This window comes from Myxine glutinosa, chromosome 2 (genome assembly GCF_964187855.1).
Source record: "Myxine glutinosa chromosome 2, kmMyxGlut1.1, whole genome shotgun sequence".
In the NCBI taxonomy this organism is placed as follows: Eukaryota; Metazoa; Chordata; class Myxini; order Myxiniformes; family Myxinidae; genus Myxine; species Myxine glutinosa.
Window position 1 is genome coordinate 271800217 of NC_136262.1, and position 24778 is coordinate 271824994.

The 24778-nt window shown below is 49.8% G+C and overlaps 1 protein-coding gene across 1 annotated transcript in view; it reads left to right on the forward strand.

Moving 5' to 3' along the window:
- The first annotated feature begins 3939 nt into the window (after nt 1-3939).
- LOC137420542 (WD repeat-containing protein 1) overlaps nt 3940-24778 on the forward strand; it is a 185664-nt gene continuing 164825 nt past the window's right edge. Inside the window, exon 1 of the mRNA XM_078772558.1 lies at nt 3940-4142. Coding sequence (XP_078628684.1) covers nt 4127-4142 — 16 coding nt within the window. The 5' untranslated portion in view covers nt 3940-4126. The remainder of the gene's footprint in view (nt 4143-24778) is intronic.

The following is a 24778-nucleotide window of genomic DNA, read 5'->3' on the forward strand; positions in this document are numbered from 1 at the left end:
ACCAGGCCGGTGCTCGCTGCCTGCCATGAGCGTCGGCCTTTCAGGCATCCTTCTGTTTATCACGGACACGGAGTCCGGGCGGTGCTTTTTGTGTGACACCGGCGCTCAGCTGAGCGTGATACCCGCCTCGGTGCAGGACAAACAGGCCGCGCTATGCGGCCCCGCCTTGGTCGCCGCAAACGGTTCCTCCATCCGCACCTTCGGTTCGCGCAGCGTCACATTCTGATTCGGGGGCCAGCGCTACAGGTGGGACTTCATCACGGCGAACGTGCCTATGGCCTTGCTCGGTGCAGATTTTCATTGTGCGCATGGGCTTTTGGTCGACGTCAAATGGCGTTGGCTCATCAACGCGGAGACCTTCAGCTCGCTCGCTTGCTCATTGAGCGGCTCCGCTCCGCTCCGCTCCGACCAAGCTAGCCTGCGCGCTCCCGGCCGTGGTCGATTTCACCCGCCTACTCACCGAGTTTCCCGCCCTCATGCAGTCGAAGTTTTCGGCCGTCGCCGTCAAGCACGGCGTCGAACACCACATCCCGACCACAGGTCCACCGGTCTACGCCAGGGCTCGCCGCCTCGACCCGGCCAAACTCGCCGTGGCGAAGGCGGAATTCGACGCGCTGGAGCGATTGGGCATTGTGCTACGCTCGAATAGCGCGTGGGCCTCGCCCCTGCACATCGTGCCCAAACCGGGTGGCGGATGGCGACCATGCGGCGATTACCGCCACCTCAACGACGCCACCACCCCCGAACGGTACCCGATACCACACATACAGGACTTTTCCACCCGTTTGGCGGGGCGGGTGATCTTCTTCAAGGTCGACCTTATTTGGGGCTACCACCAAGTACCTGTCCGACCGGCCGACATTGTGAAGACGGCTGTAATTACACCTTTTGGCCTCTTCGAGTTCTTCCGAATGCCGTTCGGCCCTACGAACGCGGCCCAGGCCTTCCAGCGGCTGATGGACAGTGTGCTGCGCGATCTCTCCTTTCTGTTCATCTACCTGGATGACATTTGTATCGCCAGCACTTCACGGGCGGAGCACCTCATCCACATGCGCACGCTTTTCGAGTGCCTCGGCCAGCACGGCCTCATCATCAACCCGGCGAAATGCCAGTTTGGCGTAATGGCCGTCGACTTCCTGGGGCACCGCATCACGAAGTGCGGGGCCATCCCGCTCCCTCCCAAGGTGGAGGCAGTCACTAGTTTCCCGCGCCCCCGCTCCATCAAGGCCCTACAGGAATTTTTGGGGATGGTAAATTTCTACCACCGGTTCGTGCCTCGCGCCGCCCAACTCATGCGCCCCCTGTACGAAGCCCGCCGGGGCAAGCCGGCTAAGCATGACGTCGCCTGGGCCACAGAGATGGACGCGGCGTTCACGGGCGCTAAGCTGCCCCTCGCCAACGCGACCATGCTGGCGCACCCGGTGCTCGACACACCCACCGCCCTCACCACGGACGCCTCCAACTACGCGGTGGGCACCGTGCATGAACAGTGGATGAACGGGGCTTAGTAACCGCTGGCCTTCTTCAGCCGGCAGCTTTGCCCTAACGAGCGCAAGTGTAGCGCTTTCGACCGCAATCTCCTCGGCCTTTACCTGGCTGTTCGCCATTTCCGCCATCTTTTGGAAGGCCGCCCGTTCACGGCGTTTGTGGACCACAAACCCCTGGTCTTCGCTATGGCCAAGGTTACGGAGCCGTGGTCGGCCCGCCAGCAGCGCCACCTCTCCGCCGTGTCCAAACTTACGACGGACATGCGGCACGTCGCGGGCAAGGACAATGCTGTGGCCGATTGCCTCTCCCAGTCCGGCGCGAACGCCGTCCACCTGGTTGTGGACTTCGCCTGCATGGCGGCCGACCAGACCGCCGACCCTGCGGTGCAAGCCCTCCGGACAGCGGACACAGGCCTGCAGTTGGCCGACGTCCCCTTCGAGGACACACACACAGTTCTCCTGTGTGACGTTTCCCTGGGCCAACCTCGCCCCATCGTGCCCACCGGGTGGCAGCAGCACATTTTTGACGCCCTCCATGGCCTTTCCCACCCGGGTCGGAAAGCATCACAGAAGCTCGTGGCAGCAAAGTTCGTCTGGCACGGGCTCCGTAAGGACGTCCACGACTGGGCCAATGCCTGTGTCACCTGCCAGCACGCGAAGTTCCACCGGCACACCCAGGCCCCGTTGGCACCATTCGACGTGCCCGCGCGGCGCTTCGACCACGTCAATGTGGACCTGGTGGGACCCCTTCCCTCCTCGCGGGGCTTCACCCACCTCCTCACGATGGTGGACAGGACCACCAGGTGGCCGGAGGCAATCCCGCTGGCATCAACAACATCCGCCGACATGGCACAGGCCTTCATTGGCACTTGGATTGCCCGTTTCGGCGCGTCCTCGGACATCTCCTCCGACAGAGGCCCGCAATTCACCTCCGAGCTTTGGGGCGCGGTCGCCCAGGCCTTGGGGGTCAAGCTTCACCGCACCACGGCCTACCACCCCCAAGCCAATGGCTTGTGCGAGTGGTTCCACCACTCGATGAAGGCCGCTCTCAGAGCCAGCCTCCAGGACTACGGTTGGGCCGACAGGCTCCCGTGGGTCCTATTGGGCCTCCGAACGGCCCCTAAAGAGGACCTCCAGGCTTCCACCGCCGAGCTGATCTACGGCCAGCCACTGCGCGTGCCGGGCAAATTCATCCCTGACGCCACCGGCCCCTGGTCCGCGGCTCGCCAACGCTCGGACCTCCAGGAGGCCGCCAGGAGATTTGTCCCCGTGCCCACGTCCCACCACGGCTGCCCCCAACCCCACGTCCCCCCAGCACTTCGCCACGCGGAGCACATCCGGCACGACGCACACCGGGGACCGCTCCAGCCACCGTACGATGGACCTTTCCGGGTCCTGCAGAGGGACGACAAGTCATTCATCGTCGACATCGGCGGCAAGCCGGACCGCCTCTCCGTGGACCGCCTCAAGCCGGCCCATTTGGACCTCGACCAACCTCCACGGTTGTATGATGCGTGAATGATTTCAGCTTCATCACCATCTGACATCATCACTTTCATCAGCCTCATCATCATCTGACATCATCACAAACATTATCATTTTCATCAGCTTCATCATCATCTGACATCATCACTTTCAGCCTGATCATCATCTGACATCATCACAACATCTTCAATTTCATCAGCTTCAACATCATCTAACATCATCACAAGCATCAGAACTTTCATCAGCTTCATCATCATCTGACATCATCACAACTTCATAACTTTTATCAGATTCATCATCATCTGACATTATCACAAGCATAATCACTTTCATCAGCCTCATCATCATCTGATATCATCACAAGCATCATCACTTTCATCAGCTTCCTCATCATCTGACATCATCACAAGCATCAGAACTTTCATCAGCTTCATCATCACTTTCATCAGCCTCATCATCATCTGACATCATCACAAGCATCAGAACATTCATCAGCCTCATCATCATCTGACATCACAACATCATCAATTTCATCAGATTCATCATCATCTGACATTATCACAACATCATAACTTTTATCAGATTCATCATCATCTGACATTATGACAAGCATAATCACTTTCATCAGCCTCATCATAATCTGATATCATCACAAGTATCATAACGTTCATCAGCCTCATCATCATCTGACATCACAACATCATCAATTTCAGCAGCTTCATCATCATCTAACATCACCACTTTCAGCCTCATCATCATCTGACATCATCATCATCATCATCATCATCATCATCATCATAATAATAATAATAATAATCTGCATTTTCCCATCATTGTCATCATAAACGTTATCAACACATTTGACCCAAACGCTTTCCTCGCCGGAAGGATAATGACGTCACGCGGGGTTTCCGTTCATCGCCTAATTTGGTAATGTGAGTATGACACATTTTCAATCGTACCAACCGCTCTCGAGGCGACAACTGGTGACGCGACGACATTGATTTCGCGGCTCGGGTGCCCCCGGGGCAGCTCAAAAAGGAAAAGTTCTCGCAGTGGGAGCGACTCAGGGAGCCAGTGATCGACTTGTGGTGTTCAGTCTTCGGTGGTGATTTCCTTCGTCTTTGGTCTCTTCTGTCCTCATCTGAGTACAAATGGACTTCAAATTACGTAAGACCTAGACTTCCTTTGGGCCCACAGTTCACGCGTGTCCGACCAAGTAGAAAGACGGCCGGCTTTTTTTTAAACTTGAGCTTTCTGTGCCGTGGACCCGAGACGCGCGACCATCTCCATGCCACGGTCCACGTTGAGCATGTGGTGTCGGTCTTGGGTCCACGTTGTCGGTCTTGGGTCCACGTTGTCGGTCTCGGGTCCGCTTGGTACGATTTCAGGTTTATTGACTTGAGTGCTGCGAATGAGGAACCGTCGGGCATTACAGGGTGTGGCTCGGTACGGTATGTCGTTGGAATGTCTACCGGTGAATGGTCCATTCTGTTTAACGTGGTCCACAGTGGTGACCCTCCCATGAGGAACCGTTAGGTCGTCCGCAGTGGGTGACCCTCCCATGAGGAATCGTCAGGTGGTCCACAGTGAGCGACCCTCCTATTGGGAACCGTCAGGTGATCCACAGTGAGTGACCCCCCATGAGGAACCTTTAGGTACCGTATTACAAAGTGTGACTAGGTACGGTATGTTGTTGAAATGTCTACCTGTGAATGGTCCATTCTATTTAACGTGGTCCACAGTGGGTGACCCTTCCATGAGGAACCGTCAGATGGTCCACAGTGAGTGACCCTCCCATTGAGAACCGTCAGGTGGTCCACAGTGAGTGACCCTCCCATTGGGAACCATCAGGTGGTCCACAGTGAGTGACCCCCCCATGAGGAACTGTGAGGTGATCCACAGTGTGTGACCCTCAGATGAGGAACCTTTAGGTACCGTATTGCACAGTGTGACTCGGTATGGTATGTTGTTGAAATGTCTACCTCTGAATGGTCCATTCTGTTTAACGTGGTCCACAGTGGGTGACCCTCCCATGAGGAACCGTCAGATGGTCCACAGTGGGTGACCGTCCAATGAGGAATCGTCACGTGGTCCACAGTGAGTGATCCTCACATTGGGAACCATCAGGTGGTCCACAGTGAGTGACCCCCCATGAGGAACTGTCAGGTGATCCACAGTGAGTGACCCCCCCATGAGGAACTGTCAGGTGATCCACAGTGAGTGACCCTCCCATGAGGAACCTTTAGGTACCGTATTACAAAGTGTGACTCGGTACGGTATGTTGTTGAAATGTCTACCTGTGAATGGTCCATTCTGTTTAACGTGGTCCACAGTGAGTGACCCCCCCATGAGGAACTGTCAGGTGATCCACAGTGAGTGACCCTCCCATGAGGAACCTTTGGGTACCATATTACAAAGTGTGACTGTACGGTATGTTGTTGAAATGTCTACCTGTGAATGGTCCATTCTGTTTGATGTGGTCCACAGTGAGTGACCCTCCCTGGTCTAGTAGTAGCAGCTAATAGAAACAATACCCTCTGCGAAACAGTACGATAGGTGTTGATTTGACATCATATGTATGTGGAGGCATTGGGGATAGAGAGTTGGAGGAATGATATGTAGACCAGGTTTCGATCGGATATTGTATACCTGTTGTACACCTGTGTGCTGATTGCGATGTATGTGAAAGGATCTCGTGAAAAGGTGAATGTGTTCTTTGTGTTTTTTCATTCCTCACCTTATAACTGTGTTCGCTCCCCCAATTAAAATAATTAATTTTAATTTCACATTATATATATATATATATATATATATATATATATATATATATAAAAAAATATATATATATAAATACACACATGCAGCCTTGGCATTTAATATGGAATATTTTTTATGTGGGGGTGAACTTACTTTTCAAGATGACTTAGAACCAAAAGTTCATTGGAATTATGTTGAAATTATTCTAGATTTTGTTAATGTGACCTATAAAAGAAACAAAAACCACAATTGACATTTCGAAGCAAATAAATTGATCCTTGAAAGTGATGTAAACTGATATCGAACTCAATTCACGGACAGTACTGTGTTAAACTTCTGTACGTTTTCCATAAGTATCTCTTTATTTTGCACATTAGCCAAAAAATTTTTTCAACAAAAGCTAAATTATGACTGGGATTACGGACAGTAAAATTACAGTTCAGTACTTCGTGTAACCCACACGAGCATTCAGGAGAGCACGTACACGTCGAGGCATGCTGTTCACGATATTTGCCAAGGTTTGGACAGGAATCGCTTGCCATGCAGTGACAATAGTCTGCTGCAATTCACGCACAGAGGTAGGCTGCTGGTCCAAGTTGTTGATTTGACGCGTTAATTCTGCCCACAAGTTTTCTTTCGGATTCATATCCGGGGACATGGCAGGCCATTCCATATGCTCTACACCACGGTCAGCAAGAAAGTGTTGGATCATGCGAGCACGATGAGGCCGTGCATTGTCATCTTGGAAGACAAAGCTTCCTCGAAAGGCTGCACGAGCAAATGGAAGCAATGTTTCTTCCAGAATGACCCTGTACTTGAACTGGTTCAGGTTTCCATTCAGAACAACCAGGTCAGTTTTGCCCCCTGCATGAAAAGCAGCCCAAACGGTCACCCCACCACCTCCAGCTTGGACTCTTGGCACTATACAATCTTCCTTGTGGGCTTCATGCACTTGTCTGCGCACTCGGACGTGGCCATCTTGACGATAGACCAGAAATCTAGACTCTTCACTGAAGGTCACGTGATTCCAGTGTCCTGGCTGCCATTGACGGTGCTCTCTGGCCCACTGCAATCGGCGCTGGCTGTGTTGTCTGGTCAGGCGTGGCTTTCTCAGGGGACGCATGGCACGATAGCCTGCTTGAACCAGTCGTTTGTTGACTAGCCTTCTGGATACAGGCACATTTGTCAGTTGCTGCCACTCAGCCCTAAGCCGATTAGCTGACTTGGTACGGCCATTGCAGACTAACTGGTGCAGCTGGCGATCATCCCTCCTTGTGGTTCTGTGGGGATGTCCTGGCCTCGGTATTGGAGTAGGGACACCCCTCTGAGCATTTCGTTTCAGGATCTTTGACACCTGACCTTGAGTGATGCCATACTGCTGAGCAATAGCAGGCTGTTTCATGCCAGAATTTCGCAAAGCCACCACTCCATGACAAACAGCATTGTCAAGTTGACGGACCATCTCCAGAGGAAGCGGCAATAACTTTCGTGGACGTGCAGCAGTTGTTTTCCACTAATACAGAACGCAACAACCCTTATATACCCGATTGTGAAGCCAATCGTCAAATGTACCTGTCCTTACATTTTGTCACGCCACCTGTGATATAATCCTGTTATTGACTTCTTGCTGCGAAAGACAATCAGTGACATGGTTCTTTCAACAAAGACATCACCGAAGGGTAAAAGAAACTCACCAGATTGATATACTGACTTCAGAAAGTAAACCCAAGTCAAGAAAAAATATATATTCCATATTAAATGCCAAGTCTGTATATATATAAATATATAAATAAAGTAATGTCTTGCATTTGGGATTAAAATCAAATGAATCCATCTTGAGTTCTCCAACCTTTAATGAGCAAAACAAATGACTGCTCGATGTTTCGATCAGCAACAACCGTGCATCCACTTACCTTAATCAAGAGTAATGAAAAAATAAAAACCGGGGAAATACCGCTGACGCTCGCTCACCTGGTAGAATAAACAGTATACTGCACCGACTAAGGGTATTTTAAACCAATTTTAGTGGTTGCTAGACGACAGGGCAGCATGTAGAATCATACTAGCATAATCATAAGACTTTAAACAAACAAAGAAAAAAAATATACCTATTTTGGGGGGCAATCCCTCCTCCCCCAACCCCATATACCTCCTAAGACGCCAATTTTTCTAATGCCTTGAACAAACATTGGTACATCAAGGGTGATTAAGGTTGTGGTGAAGTTTCATTGAAATTGCGTGTGTAGTTTCTGAGAAGAAAGCAAATACCTATTTTGGGGGGCACACTTTGGTACAGCATGGGTGGTGAAGGTTGTGGTCAAGTTTCATCAAAATTGTGTTTGTAGTTTCAGAAAAGAAAGCAAATACCTATTTGGGGGGTCAAACGTGGACCCACTTTGACCCTCCGTAAACACCCCAGACTTGATTTTCTTAGTGCAGTGAACAAACTTTGGTTCATCATAGGTGATGAAGGTTGTGGTCGTTTCATCAAAATAGTGTGTGTAGTTTAAGAGTAAAAAGCAAATTCCTATTTTGGGGGGGGGGGGGGGGGGGTTTACCTGGATCCACTTTGACCCTGGTAAACCCCCTTAGACTCCGATATATATATATATTTTTAATGTTGGGAACAAACTGTAGTCACAACAAATATAATTTGTGCCAAATTTGGTCGCAATCCCTTCAGCGGTTTCGGAGAAGAAGTTTTAAGTGTTTACGGACTGACGGACGGACTGACTGATGGACTGACAACGCGCCATTGCATAAGCTCCCCTGAACTTCGTTCCAGGTGAACAACTCTACATCCCCCATATATCAAGGGAAAGTGAGGGGTGAGGGTGAGGGGGGGGGGGGGGGGCAAACCCACAAATTTTCTTAAACAGAATAAAAGAATGGCGTCCTGCGAAAGATCGAAGAGCGTTCAGTGAAACAACGTTCTTAAACAGAACAGCGTTGATTGGTGGGTTCGGTGTCCCCACCTGCCCCCCCCCCCATTCCTTTGATATAAGGCAGATGTAGAGTTGTTTTTCTTTACTCTGGCGAAAGGTCAGTGGACGCACGGTTGTCCGTGTTGCTGATCGAAACGTCAAGCAGTTATTTGCTTTGCTCATTAAAGGTTGGAGAACTCAAGAAGGATTCATTTGATATATATATTGTTGCGGATCTCCAACGTCGGCCTTCCCCTTATCAAGGGGGGATTAATCCCCTTGTCCTTTTACTGGCCAATGCCATCCCGGGGCTATCACGTTTCTTCCGGTCGGTGTTAAATAGGGTTGTTGGTCGAATTAGTCCTATTACCTAAGTACTAACACCGGCCGTGAAGCAAGGAAAATAACCCCACCCGAACCACGGCGTTGGTGGACACGCCGAGCGGAGCGAGCCGCGATCAGGGCTGTTAACAGGTACTAAACCCGATTCGAGCGGTTGTCAATCGTGCCACGCCTACCCAATTGAGAAATCACGAAGACGATCGGATTAAGAGGAAAACAGGAAGAACAGGCAATTTATTCACACTTTGTACAAATGAGAAGAGGAAGGAAAAGAAAGAATGTACAGGGAAGAGGAAGAAGCAGATACACAGGGCAGCCTTAGACAGTCTTACTTATTCCCTGGACACGGGCCTGTTCACACTCAGACTCACTCTCAGACTCACCCACACGGGGTTTGAAGATGGTCGGGTTGAGGGTCCAAGGGTCCACAGCTCGTCCGGTCCCCGACTCGTACCGTGCAGATGATGGAAGACGGCAGGCAGCTCTCCGCGTGGCGTAGGCGCGAGGCGGACAGTTATATATCGGGGAAAGGTAGGTTGGCTGGCGATTATATTGCGTACGCAATAGGTGTACCGGCACCTTTATACGCACTCCCGGTATTGCTATGTACCATGCGCCGCTCCCCAATGGTGTTACCAAGCGCCTTTCACCAACGTCCTTCTGCACAAGCCCTTCTCAACGCTGCAGACCTCTGCAATGCGTGCCGCGGCGTCAGTCCTCAACGCGTTACTCTCTCAAGACTCGACGAGCGCCTCTCCCATAACTCAACTGGTAACTTGTTCAACAGAGCTTGTCCTCATAACTCAACTCGTTCAGGACTCGTAACTCAACTCGATACTGCCACTGACGAGCGCCTCTCCCTTCTCATAACTCAACTCCCGAACTCAACAAGCGCCTCTCCCGTAACTCAACTGAGGTGGGGGCCTCGCACGAAGGGTTATATTGCCACGCCCAGCGAACCCTCTGGAATGTCCAACCACACCCTGTCAGGCGATCTCACTCGAGCCCTGGTTGGTTGATCGGGTCTTACCGGCTCCGCCCTTGACGGCTGCTTGACGTGGCCACACCCCCACCCTTGCGCTCCGCCCCCTTTTCGGGCCTTACCTCGTGGCCTTTGGGCTGGTTTGAGTGAGCCAGAGCAGCAAACGCTGCTGGCAGCCAAAGCGTAACAAACTGCGAGGGGCAATGGGGTGCAGACAGGATAGGCGCAATGGAGTCGGTTGGAGGGAGGCTGCAAAAATGGACGAACGGGGCCTACTCTTATTTGTTTTACACAACGCAGATGCAACTATTGGGAATGGCCTTATCCTAAACACATACTATGAAATAACTAACGTTCTAAGGTGACCTACGTGTTGCTTGTGTCCTAGCTACGGGGTGCAACCTTTAACCTTTAATGATGTTACCTGTGTGGGTTCTCAGAACAACAACACTGCACCCCTCCTTTCGCCAGGCTCGTTCCGAGCCGAACCACATACCAGTGAGGACGGCCGGTTCTGATGCCTGATACCTGGGTCTTTCCGGTCTTGCCGGCGAGGTTTCGTTTATTCGCAGCTGTCCACGCTCTCCATCGAAATCGAAATTAAGTAATTGTTCCCATTTGTATTTTCGTTATAACTGTATTTATTTTATGGTGTGTGTATGTATAGTGTGTCCCGAGGAGGATTCTCGGTGTAAATCTTTCATACCTGTATAGAAAATCGTGTTAATTCGTGTCGTGTCTTTTGAGGCCTTGTACAGTGTCCAACCTTGAGGCTTTGTTTTTCTCTCAGCGGTCCGTCGTTTGTGCTCCAATAACTTTCGTTCTCTGTTTTTCCCAGTCTTTTCACCCCATAGCCTACTTCCTTGTTTAAAATCTCAACTAAAAAAAACCCCCAAAAAACATTTCCTTCTCTGTTCTTATTCGTTGTTCTCATTCGTTTATTCGTTCTTATTCGTTCGTTCGTTCTTCGACCACGTGTTTCTCCCCCATTTCCCCAGATAGTTTTCACTGTTAAACTTTAAAATGTTTAAACTTTCTCCTCAAGTTCTGTATTCTGTCGTATATTATAACACCTTTTTCTTCTTCTTCTTTAAAAGGTTGCTTTCGACTTGCTCACCAAATCTATTCATCCCCCCAAAAAATTCCATCTCTTACAGTGCCTCTTTTCTACATTCCCTAAACTCTCCTGCACTCCATCCTCCCTCCAGCGTCCTTAAACGTATTATTGACTCGAAGGGTACAAGAAACTCATTTTGCAATAAATATTCGTTTCCCATTAATCGTACACTTTCGAAAATCCAATCTCACCCCTACCCTCCAAATCTTCCCCATCACCCCTCCCCTCCAAATCTTCCCCATCACCCATCCCTTTCAAATCTTCCCCCTTGCCCCTCCCCTCCAAATCCTCCCCATCAACCATCCCTTTCAAATCTCCCCCCTTGCCCCTTCCCTCCCAAACTCCCCCAACACCCCTCCCCTCCAAGACTCCCCCTCGCCCCTCCCCTCCTAGACTCCCTCCTCGCCCCTCCCCTTCAAATCTCCCCACCCTCATTTCTTCTCAATTTTCCCCCTCTCACCCCTCCTCCTCAAAGCGTCCTCCCCGCTTCTTCCCCCTTCCAACTCTCACCTCCATCTCCCCCAACCTTCTGCCTCGCTCTGCCCCCGCCTCAAATAACACCTCGTTGTACCTCACCCAATCACCATCAAACCTTTTGTCCACCCCATCCTTCCCTTTCTCCGAGCTATTCTGAAATCTCTGACACCTTCAACAGCTCTCCCTACCTCTTCCACCTCTTCCACCTCTTCCACAACTTACCCTACCCCTCCTCCCCCCTGTTCTGTATCCGATGATCCGATGCTCCCCCTTCCTCTTCATTAACGGTATGGACCTCAAACATCCGGGGCCTTCGTTCAAACTTAACTGATCTCTCCATACAGGTTGCTTCTGACAAACCAGACATGATCTGCTGAACAGAAACTTTCCTCCTTCATGATGTCTCTGATTCCTTAGTATCTCTGCCTGGTTACTCCCTCCTCCGGTATGATAGACCTGAGCCTCGTCCTGGAGGTGGGGTTGCTATCTTTATCAAAAACTCTCTTCCTCACTCGCCCTGCACTGCACTCTCTCAATCTCACCCCCAGGAATACCTCTGGCTACGGCTTCCCCTTCGCTCCCACCTCTTGTTCATATGTGAACAAGGTCTGCGCATGCGCAAGATTGGAGGTCACGTCTCTTCAAAGCTGTCCATGCGCGCATGCTTTCGAAGTTAAGTAACTTTTCACAGTTGTGTTTTTGTCGAAACTGTATCTTTCTTTCGGTGTGTAACTATTGGTGTGACTTTAATAGTATTCTTGGTGTTGGTTTTTCAAAACTGTGTACAGAATCTTCGGTTAGTTCATGGCGCGTATTCTGAGGCCTAGTGTAGTACTAGTAGGCTACCGTGTCTGACCTTGGCTTGAGGCTTTGTTTCTGTCTCAGCGGTTTCTTCGATTGCGCTCGCAATTACTTTCGGTCTCTATTTTTCACGTTTCACGTTCGGTCTCTGTCTCTGTTTTCATCTCAACTCAAAAAAAATAAAAAATAAAATAAAATAATATTCCCTTCTCTGTTCTTATCCTTTGTTCGTTCTTATTTGTTCGTTCGTTCTTCGACCACGTTGTTCGTGATCACGTGTTCACGTCGCTAAAAAATGTTTCAACTGGCCCCTGAAGAACTGTATTCTGTTATATACTATAACACTCTTTCACGAGCCTCGATCTTGTATACAAAAAAAAAAAAAAATACCTTTTTCTTCTTCTTCTATAAAAGGATGCTTTCGACTTTCTCACCAAATCTATTCATTCCAAAAAAAAAATTCCATCTCTTACAGTTACAGTGCCTCTTTCATACATTCCCTAAACTCTCCAGAACTCCACCCATCCTTCAGCGTCCTCAAACGTATTTTTGACTCGAAGGTCTCAAGAAACTCATTTTGCAATAAATGTTCTTTCCCATAAATCGTACATTTTTCAAAATCCAATCTCACCCCTCCCCTCCAAATCTTCCCCATCACCCCTTCCCTCCAAAACTTCCCCATCACCCCTTCCCTCAAAAACTTCCCCATCACCCCTCCCCTTCAAAACTTCTCCATCACCCCTCCCCTCCAAATCCACCCCCTTGCCCCTCCCCTCCAAATCTTCCCCATCACCCATCTCTTTCAAATATTCCCCCTTGCCCCTCCCCTCCAAATATTCCCCATCACCCATCCCTTTCAAATCTTCCCCCTTGCCCCTCCCCTCCAAATCTTCCCCATCACTCCTTCCCTCCAAAACTTCCCCATCACCTCTCCCCTCCAAAACTTCCCCATCACCCCTCCCCTCCAAAACGTCCCCATCACCCCTCCCCTCTAAATCTTGCCCCTCCCCTCCAAATCATCCCCATCACCCATCTCTTTCAAATCTTTGCCGTTGCCCCTCCCCTCCAAATCTTCCCTATCACCCATCCCTTTCAGATCTCCCCCCTTGCCCCTTCCCTCCTAAACTCCCCCCACACCACTCCCCTCCGAGACTCTCCATCACTCTTCCCCTCCTAGACTCCCCTCTCACCCCTCTTCCTCAAAGCGTCCTCCCCGCTTCTTCCCCCTTCCAACTTTCACCTTCATCTCCCTCAACCTTCTGCCTCACTCTTCCCCCTCCTCAAATAACACCTCACTGCGCCTCACCCAATCACCATCAAACCTTTTGTCCGCCCCATTCTTCCCTTTCTCCAAGCTATTCTGAAATCTCTGACACACCTTCAACAGCTCTGTCTCCCTCTTCCTCCTCTTCCACATCTTACCCTAACGCGCCCCCCCCCCCTGTTCTGTATCCGATGCTCCCCCTTCCTCTTCTTTAACAGTATGGACCTCAAACATCCGGGGCCTTCGCTCAAACTTGACTGATCTCTCCATACAGGTTGCTTCTGACAAACCAGACATGATCTGCTGAACAGTAACTTTCCTCCTTCATGATGTCTCTGATTCCTTAGTATCTCTCCCTGGTTACTCCCTCCTCTGGTATGATAGATCTGAGCCACGTCCTGGAGGGGGGAGGGGGAGGGGGGGGGGGGTTGCTATCTTTATAAAAAACTCTTCCTCACTCGCCCTGCACTGCCCTCTCTCCACCTCACCCCCCCCGGAATACCTTTGGCTCCGGCTTCCCCTTCGCTCCCACCTTTTGTTCATATGTGTGTTGTACCGTCCACCAAACAGTGATTACCCATCTTCATCTCGCTGTCTGATAATATGGACCAACTTCTATCTACCCATCCCAACTCTCTCTTCCTCATATGTGGTGATTTCAATTGTCACCATGCCAGTTGGCTGGGTGTGGGTACCCCTCTCACCAGCCATGGCTCTTCAGCAAAGGACTTCTGTGACTCACTGGGACTGACACAATCTGTCAATTTCCCGACCCGGATATCAGTCAACGGAGCATCTTCTCTTCTGGACTTGGTTATGACTAACTTCCCTGAAAATGTCTGCTGCTCTTCTTCTGCTCCAATCGGCTCATCTGATCATGTGCTTGTTAAAGTGGACATCTCTCTGACCATTCTTAGAGAGCCTCCTCAGCGTCGACGAGTCTGGCATTTCACTCAGGCCAACTGGCACGGTCTTCAATCAGCCATCAATCATCTGGACTGGTCTCCCAACTCTACCGCCTCTGACATCAACTCATCCTGGGAATTCTTCCAAAGTAAATTGCTCTCTCTCATGCACAGATTTATCCCATCTCGTCTTCAGTTGTCATACCCTTCCTCCCATCCATGGTACACGGAATCTTGTGGTGAGGCTATTGCCCAGAAACAACTTGCTTTCGTCTCCTGGAAAGCAAATCCAACGGAAGGAAATCTCATTTTCTTCCACAAAGCCGGAAACAAGTGTGTGTCCACCCTCAGGAGAGCCAGGAAACAATATCTCTCCGTTCTCAGGACAGAACTCTCTTATCTGTCTCCCTCTTCCAAATCCTGGTGGTGTCTGGTCAAATCTGTTTCTGGTGTTTGTTCCCCCTCCATCCCCTCCCTCACCTCAAACGGCCACACGGCTGACTCCGCACGTGAAAAAGCTGAATGCCTCAACTCTGTGTTTGCTTCTAAATCTTGTGTCCAAAACCCATCCCTCTCTGTACCCACCATACCCAGTCGTACCCAGCTGCTCCTGGACTCTGTGTCCTTTCCTCCTGACAAGGTGGAAAAGTTTCTGTCAACCCTCGACTCTGATTCTGCAACTGGACCTGACGGCATCAGGCCACGGGTCCTAAAATCCTGTTCTTCCGCTCTTTCACTCCCTCTCTCTGTTCTCTTCACCCTCTCTTTTGCTCAAGGTCATCTGCCATCTGCTTGGAAATCTGCCAACATCACCGCTTTGCACAAAAAAGGTGCAAAAACAGATCCCAGCAACTACAGACCAATCAGCCTTCTCCCAATTATCAGCAAAGTCATGCAATCCATCATTGCTTCAGATATGAAATCTTTCCTCTTCTCCAATGGCTTGATCTCTGATCATCAATTTGGTTTCAGACCTGGTCACTCTACTCTGGACATGCTGCTTCTGCTTTCTCAACAATGGATGGAGGTCCTCAATGCCAAACAGGAAATTAGAGCTGTCTCCCTTGACATATCACGTGCCTTCGATACGGTCTGGCACCCCGCTCTGCTCACCAAACTCTCCTCTTTTGGTATCCATGGAAATCTCCACGCATGGCTGGCGGACTTCCTCTCTAGTCGTAGTCAACGTGTGGCCCTGAATGGGTTTCTCTCATCTCCTCTTCCTGTTCAGGCTGAAGTTCCCCAAGGCAGTGTTCTGGGCCCTGTGCTTTTTCTGGTCTTCATCAATGATCTCTCTGATTCTCTTGAAAATCCTCTCTATCTCTTTGCTGATGACTCTACTCTCTGTCGCTCCATTCTTCATCCCTCAGATCGGCAGTCTGCAGCCTCCTCACTCTGCAGACCTGGACAAAATCACAGACTGGGCAAACAAGTGGAACATGTCTTTCAATCCTGACAAATCTCACTCTTACGATGTCTCTCCGAAAAGACCGACTGGACAACCCTCCCATCCACTTTCTGAATAATCCTCTCCAAGAAGTTCTGTCACTCAAGCTTTTGGGTCTCACTATCTGCCATGATCTTTCCTGGGAAAACCACATTTCAAATCTGGCCTCCAAAGCCAGTCGCTGACTGGGCATTCTCCGTCGTGCGAAGGCCTTCCTTGGCACACCTGAGCTCCTCACCACATACAAGGCTTTCATCCGCAGTTCAATGGAATACTGCTCTCCCCTCTGGGCTGGTGCTCCTGCCTCACACCGAGCTCGTCTTCATGCTGTTGAAACCAAAGCGTTCAGAATCATTGGAATCTCCCGCGATGAAGCTAACTCCAAGGGCCTCTCACTCACTCACCGCAGGCAGGTTGGTGGTCTTTCCGTCTTCTACCGACTCCTCTCTGGCCTTGCCCCCCCAGCTCTCTCTGGGCTCTGTCCCGCAAATATTCCTACAGGTCGCACAAGATCTGCCTGCAACCCTCTTATGGTTAAACTGCCAACATCAAGACTCTCTGCTCACCTTCACTCCTTCATTCCTCTTTTCTCCCACCTCTGGAACAAACTCCCTCACTCTCTTCAATCCCACTCCACCCTCCAGGTCTTTAAAACAGCTGTTCACCACCATCTCTTATCTTCCCCCATCCAAAACCTTGATCTTTTCTACCCCCGCTAATTTCGCCCCAAATCCACTTTTCTGAGGTGCCGACTTCTTTTCTGGAAGTCCTTGCGTTTTATACCTATCCTGCCTCCTCCCAGGCCCTCTCCCTCCCACACATCTTCCGATGTCCCTGCTCTCAAATGTTGTGTTTGTGTGCTTCCTCCCCTTCTCTCCCCATCTTGTCGACCGCTCCCCTTTTTATATTCTTTGTTTGCTTGTTTGTTTGATTTGTTTGTTTGATAAATGTTAGCTGTTTCACGAGCCTCTACTCTGTATACAAAAAAAACCAAAAAACAAACTACTCTTTATGAATTAGTGTGACACTTAGGTGTAGTTTCCCTTTACTTTTAACCTACTACCCTGAGTGCGACAGTTTTAAACACTAGATATGTCCCACCTGCTGCGTTGTGTACTATCTAACTGACTCACGCCCACAATTAACCGAATTACGGAATTATTCGCAAACTACACATAAAGCCGGTGGGGAGCATCTTATTTACAAGACACTGTCTAATTATTTACAACTACAACCCAGGACCTGTCTTTTGTGGGAAGAGAGAAGAATGTTTGAAATGAGGAAACACCGAATTGCACTGCACTGCACCAATACACCATACACCCATATGCACCAAAAATAAAAAAATGCACAAAAAGCACCATCATCTGGACTGGTCTCCCATCTCTACCACCTCTGACATCAACTCATCCTGGGAATTCTTCCAAAGTAAATTGCTCTCTCTCATGCACAGATTTATCCCATCTCGTCTTCAGTTGTCATACCCTTCCTCCCGTCCATGGTACACGGAATCTTGTGGTGAGGCTGTTGCCCAGAAACAACTTGCCTTCGTCTCCTGGAAAGCAAATCCAACGGAAGGAAATCTCATTTCCTTTCACAAAGCCCGAAACAAGTGTGTGTCCACCCTCAGGAGAGCCAGGAAACAATATCTCTCCGTTCTCAAGACCGAACTCTCTTATCTGTCTCCCTCTTCCAAATCCTGGTGGCGTCTGGTCAAATCCGTTTCTGGTGTTTGTTCCCCCTCCATCCCCTCCCTTACCTCAAACGGCTACACAGCTGACTCCGCACGTGAAAAAGCTGAATGCCTCAACTCTGTGTTTGCCTCTAAATCTTGTGTCCCAAACCCATCCCTCTCTGTACCCACCATACCCAGTCGTACCCTGCTGCTCCTGGACTCCGTGTCCTTTCCTCCTGACAAGGTGGAAAAGTATCTGTCAACCCTCGACTCTGATTCTGCAACTGGACCCGACGGCATCAGCCCACGGGTCCTAAAATCCTGCTCTGCTGCTCTATCTCACCCTCTCTCTGTTCTCTTCACCCTCTCTTTTGCTCAAGGTCAACTGCCATCTGCTTGGAAATCAGCCAACATCACCGCTTTGCACAAAAAAGGTGCAAAAACAGATCCTAGCAACTACAGACCAATGAGCCTTCTCCCAATTATCAGCAAAGTCATGGAATCCATCATTGCTTCTGATATGAAATCTTTCCTCTTCTCCAATGGCTTGATCTCTGATCATCAATTTGGTTTCAGACCAGGTCACTCTACTCTGGACATGCTGCTTCTGCTGTCTCAACAATGGATGGAGGTCCTCAATGCCAAACAGGAAATTAGAGCTGTCTCCCTCGACATATCACGTGCCTTCGACACGGTCTGGCACCCCGCTCTGCTCACCAAACTCTCCTCCTTTGGTATCCATGGAAATCTCCACGCATGGCTGGCGGACTTCCTCTCTAGTCGTCGTCAACGTGTGGCCCTGAATGGGTTTCTCTCATCTCCTCTTCCTGTTCAGGCTGGAGTTCCCCAAGGCAGTGTTCTGGGCCCCGTGCTTTTTCTGGTCTTCATCAATGATCTCTCTGACTCTCTCGAAAATCCTCTCTATCTCTTTGCTGATGACTCCACTCTCTGCCGCTCCATTCCTCTTCCCTCAGATCGGCAGTCTGCTGCCTCCTCACTCTCTGAAGACCTGGACAAAATCACAGACTGGTCAAACAAGTGGAACATGTCTTTCAATCCTGACAAATCTCACACTCTTTCTATGTCTCTCCGAAAAGATCGACTGGACAACCCTCCCATCTACTTTCTCAACAATCCTCTCCAAGAAGTTCTGTCGCTCAAGATTTTGGGTCTCACTATCTGCCATGATCTTTCTAGGGAAAACCACATTTCCAAGCTGGCCTCCAAAGCCAGTCGCCGACTGGGCATCCTCCGTCGTGCGAAGTCCTTCCTCGGCACACCTGAGCTCCTCACCACATACAAGGCTTTCATCCGCAGCTCAATGGAATACTGTTCTCCCCTATGGGCCGGTGCTCCTGCCTCACACCTAGCTCGGCTTCACGCTGTTGAAACCAAAGCTTTCAGAATTATTGGAATCTCCCGCGATGAAGCTATCTCTGAGGGCCTTTCACTCACTCACCGCAGGCAGGTAGGTGGTCTTTCTGTCTTCTACCGACTCCTCTCCGGCCTTGCACCCCCAGCTCTCTCTGTGCTCTGTCCCCCAAATATTCCTACAGGTCGCACAAGATCTGCCAGCAACCCTCTGATGGTTAAACTGCCGAAATCTCGGCTCTCCGCTCACCTTCACTCTTTCATTCCTCTTTTCTCCCGCCTCTGGAACAAACTCCCTCACTCCCTTCAATCCCACTCCTCCCTCCAGGTCTTTAAAACAGCTGTTCACCACCATCTCTTATCTTCCCCCATCCAAAACCTTGATCTTTTCTACCCCCGCTAATTCACCCCAGATCCACCTTGTTTGAAATTCCAACTTCTTTCCTGGAAGTCCTGGCAGTGTCCATATGTTTTATACCTCTCCCACTGCCCCCTTCCCACGCCCCCCCCCCCCAAAGCCCTCGCCCTCTCTCAGATCTCTCGATGTCTCCATGTCTCTCGGTCCCTGCTCTCAAATGTTGTGTTTGTGTCCTTCCCCCTCTCTCCCCATCTTGTCTACCGCTCCCTATGTTATATGTTTTATGTGTCGGTTTGTCTTTCTGTGTGATTAATGTTCGCTCTTTCACGAGCCTCGATATTGTATACAAAAAAAAAAAAAAAAAAAATCACCAAAAATGCACAAAAACATTTCAAAATCCTGGGTGACGCCTTGTGCTTGATTGCTGGGCCATTGTATCTTCTGGCTTCATGTTCTTCGGTGTGCCATCGTTAAACTTGATGTCTTCTTGTCCGGGCACACCAAAGATAATTAATAAAAAGGGCACAAACCGTGTCCGCTTTTTATTTTGGCCAGCAGGGCCAGCGTAGGTGGTCCGACTGCATGGCATGTGCGCCACTTAAGAACAGTGGTCCGCCAGCAAGATGCTGCTGGCAGCAATGGTCTGCTCCAGCAAAGGTGCTAGGCCACAGAACGTGTGGTCCATATTGTGTACCGGTGCAGGCAGCAGGCAGCAGCGCAGAGTGCGGCCGCACGGCTCAGGACACCTGCACACTCCCCTCAACAAAAGACCATGGGTCCATGAGTAGGGAGGAAGACAAAGCAGAGGTTAGCGGGGGCAAGGGCGCAAGGGTACACACAATACAAGGTAATGCGACAGGGGCGCGGGAGAGCGAGCGGAGAAAGCCCGTCCCTCGCCATACGTGACCCCCCATGTCAACCTACACTACCCTTGCCCTTCCCCGTATGTACACAATTTCCAAATTTCGTCTCTACCGTCTTGCCTCCCATATCTCCCCCTAAACCAAATTCGTCCCCAATCCCTCCCAAGAAGGAAGGGATGGAATAAACACAATGTCTCGCCCACGTCATGATGCGTCTTTCCATCCAAACATTTGCAAAACCTGGTGTGGAGTCCTATCACCTTGGTGAGGGGATGTGGATGGTGCGAAGAGACTTCATCCTAGCTATCCTTCTAATTGACATTAACTCTCTTTACACTACCCGGGGTCTCGCCCTGCCAAACCATTGGCCATGATTACACAATGCGGTTCTAAAAACCAATTCCCATTGACCATACTGTGGTGCCTTACCAATTTGGGGTCTCACTCCCCCAATTTTTCTATCTGTGCATTTCGGGGCTGGGTCGTGTGGCTCTACTAGCAGGTCTACCTACCTGCGCATCTCCGCCACTGATGTCGCCACCCGAGCTTGCCATGCTCCTTCACACTACCCTAACCTGGGGAAGGCCCTCCTGGCTCTCTCACCCCACTAATGCCCCCTCTGGCATTGGGCTACCTGGGTCCTCTCCTCGGATCCTCGGGCCCCGCTGAACACTACACTGATCCTAACTGGCTCCCAGAGCCTACCTGCGGCCTCACCTGGCCGACAGACTACCAGTGGCGGAGTGCCCCAATAACCATACTTACCAATTAAGCTCACATGCCCAGCCATTCCCACCGACTTATGCACCCCTCAAAAAAACGACTTGCTACTACACGCACCACAGATGTCAATATCCAATAAATTTACCTACTTCCTCTACCTAACTTTAAACTACCCTCCCCTGGTATTCGTGAATGGGTCCATCTTCCCCCATCCACTCCTTCGCACCATGCATTCCACACCTTTTATTCCACACCAAGCATTCCACACCAAATATCCTCACACACCATTTATTTCACACACCTTTTGTTTCACACACCACTTTCCTCACACACCTTTTGTGCTTACACACCTTTTCCATACACTTCAACACAACTCCATTTGTTTCAATACAAATCCTCACACACACAGCATCATCTAGCTAGCTGCTTTCCCCCTAAAACTCGTGCTTCCCCGTCATCCCATTAAACTTATGCACTCCCTCATCATTAACATCCACCTAATCTCTCTACGTCCACTCTACAGGTACAGGTCACTACGTACCTTTCATGTCCTCTACTGTCATCTAATTCCCTATCAATTATCCTAGCCCTCCCTCGGCTAGCTTCGGTGCCCCATGGAGGTAACCATGGCTGGCACCCCCATGTGCCTATCACTGCCATCCCCCTAAACTAATGCTCATGGACCCGGTTCGTGTGAGGAATGGTCAAACTACCATTCCCCCACGCATGGTACACTATTGCCATTCGTCCACTCCACTTGAGCCTCTTCGTGCGGAAATACATCGCCATTACGGCTCGACCTCGAGAGGCCGAGCGATCCGTGCGGGTGGTTGGTCTACTGTAGCTTGGGTTCGTCCGGCATTTTCGATCCAGGGGAGGAGGCATGGATGGGCCGAGGTTCAGAGCTCCATCTCTGCGCGGGGCCTCGCGGTCCCATGCATGATGGCCCCAACCGCCCACGGTCGGAGCATCGCACCCGCCAGGGGGTGCGGCTCCGAACTCTCCTACCTCCCCTTGAACCTTGCCGTTCGCCTTTACTGCCACGGCGCAGCACCAACCATACAGGGCGGGGGCCGGCACGAATCGTGCACGTCGGTCCTTGTGAGACCGCCGCGGCATCGATCCCCGCCAGTCCCTGCTGCACACAACTCACCGAGGGCTCACGTCGGCTCTCCGTCGCGCTATACGCCACCCCGGTCTGTGTCGATGCTTGAGCCGCGTTCTCATCACACCTCGCGACCCACTCCGCACTCGCACACCGCTGCGCTCCCATACACTCCATACATTGTTACAGCACGCTTTCCTCTCACATCCTCTGGTGTGCATTCTCCCTCGCACACCGTACTCGCACCTGCACACCATGGCGCACTCACATCCCTCACACAATCCGTGACGCACTCTTCTTCTACGCACTCTAAAACCCCCGGGTGTGCACTCCTGCACACACTCTGTAACACACTCTAACACCCACGGGTGTGCACTCTCCTGTTGCACACCCAATCATCGCACACTTTCTCTCCATGCACTCTTCTCGTGCACACTCTTTCTTTACATACTCCGTAACACACACGGGTGTGCACTCTCCTGGTACACACCCAATCATCGCACACTTTTTCGCCATGCACTCTTCTCATGCACACTCTCTCGTTACATACTCCGTAACACCCATGGGTGTGCACTCTCCTGGTACACACCCAATCATTGCACACTTTTTCTCCATGCACTCTTCTTTTGCACCTTCTGTCATACACTTTTCTCGCTCAGACTCGTGCTCTGGTGCACACTTTTCTCACACGCGCACTAGTCGCCCTCGTACACCGCACAATGGACCTTCCACGACCGCCCGGGTTTCGTTTCTTTCCCAAGCGCGCCAAAAACCCTTTCGCGCCAAACACATTCGCGCCATTATTCCTACTCACCTTGGGGACCTCCTTTCCCGCCAGCACCTGCAAACTTTCCATTTGGTTAGCAAGCCCGACATCATGATGCAAATACAAAGTTTGGGCGGGTTCCATTTCTACCTTTTCCCGTGATTTATTTTCTGATGCTGCCATCTCTTCGGCAGATGCTCCCTTCGGCTTCGCGGTACGCAATCCGCTCGGTGTACTCAAATTACACGTGGCTCGTGCGAGGCTTGGTTCCCCGCTTCCGTGGCGGCGCAGGTATTTAGGTACGTGCGAGACTGGTCCCGAAACCCTACCTTGCGTTTGCCCGGAAGGGACGTTTCAAGTCTCGGTTACGCCGGCCCAGAAAGAACAAGGGGCTTAACCTCCCCTTGGTAAGGGTAGGAAGGGCGGCGGAAAACCGTAACAATATACATCCTATATATATATATACATCCTATATATATATATATATACATCCTTGTGTATTTTCCACAGCGATCTTCCCTGCTCCGGTACTGTGAGCTGCTCGTGTAACCTACATGTGATGTACTGGGTGGAGGCCACGGGGCATGGATTTCTCAGGGCCTCGGACTGGGGTTTGTGGGTGAAGAGTTGAGAGGGCTCGGGGTCGTGATTGATATATAATAGTACCCATGAGGTCTGAATAATTATTGGAGAACCTAGTGGCCTTCAATCCTGTTGTTGCCTCCCCCCCCCCCCCCCCCAACCCCCACCTCTTCCCTCTCTCTATTCGTCCTTTTGTTCTGTTGCATCCTGATCCATTCAGTCTTCTACCTCGTTGATGAGCCTTGACTTTATCCAAAAAAGGTTTATTTATTAACATTCAATTCACCATTAACTAATGTAACTTTTGATAATTATTCATTTATTCATTCATTCATTCAGGAGGTTTCAATATTTTATGACTTGTTGAAAATATTAAACAAGGAAGATCTTATGATGAAATTTTCGTAATTGTCCAAATGTTCATCGCTATGTTTAGTCAGGTTCACTATGTCAATAAATTATATTTCGTTCAAAATCATGGTAGATTAACAAACCTATACATTTTTGGAAAGGTTATAGCATAAGGAAACTAAAAATCAATGTTTACATTTGGAGAGATACCTGTATGGCGGCCATTTTGGATTTTCAAAATGGCCACTGTAAAATACATATTTTGTTCTATTTCTGCCTCTAATTACCCTAAAAACTTTTTAAAATATACTAAACCTATATTTTCAGGGACAAGGAATCCAATGAAAGTATCAAATTAGTGCTATGGGGAATGGTAAGACACGAATCAAAGGTTTTGAATTGCAAAATACTGTCTTTATATTCGCGATAAGTTGCATAATCAAATACATGTTATCATTTTGTACAGGCAGTTAATAACATCAAAATGTGTCACAATAATTCATATCACCAAACATACACAGGCAGTCAGCAAATTCATATATACACATGGTCAGTATAACTTCACATCTACACAGGCAGTCAATGACAAAATATACACAGGCAGTCAATGGCATCAAACATACACGATTACAGAATATGCCATTTAGAGTTCGTCATCACTGTCCTGTGTGTCGTATCCGACAATATAGTCCGCATCGTTTTCACAGTCAGTTCCACACAAGCAAAGGTCGGTCAAATTGATTGGCAAATCGAATTGGTCGAATGGTCGATCGAATCGAATTCGATGAATCGAATCGAATCGATCGAATTGGTCGAATGTTCGAATGGTCGATCGAAGCGATTGGTCGAATGGTCGAATTGGTCGAATGGAATTGGTCGAATTGGTCGAATCGAATTGGTCGGAATTGGCAAATGTAAACATTGATTTTCAGATTTTCCATGTAATAACGTTTCCAAAAATGTATAGGTTTGCTAATCTACCATGATTTTGAA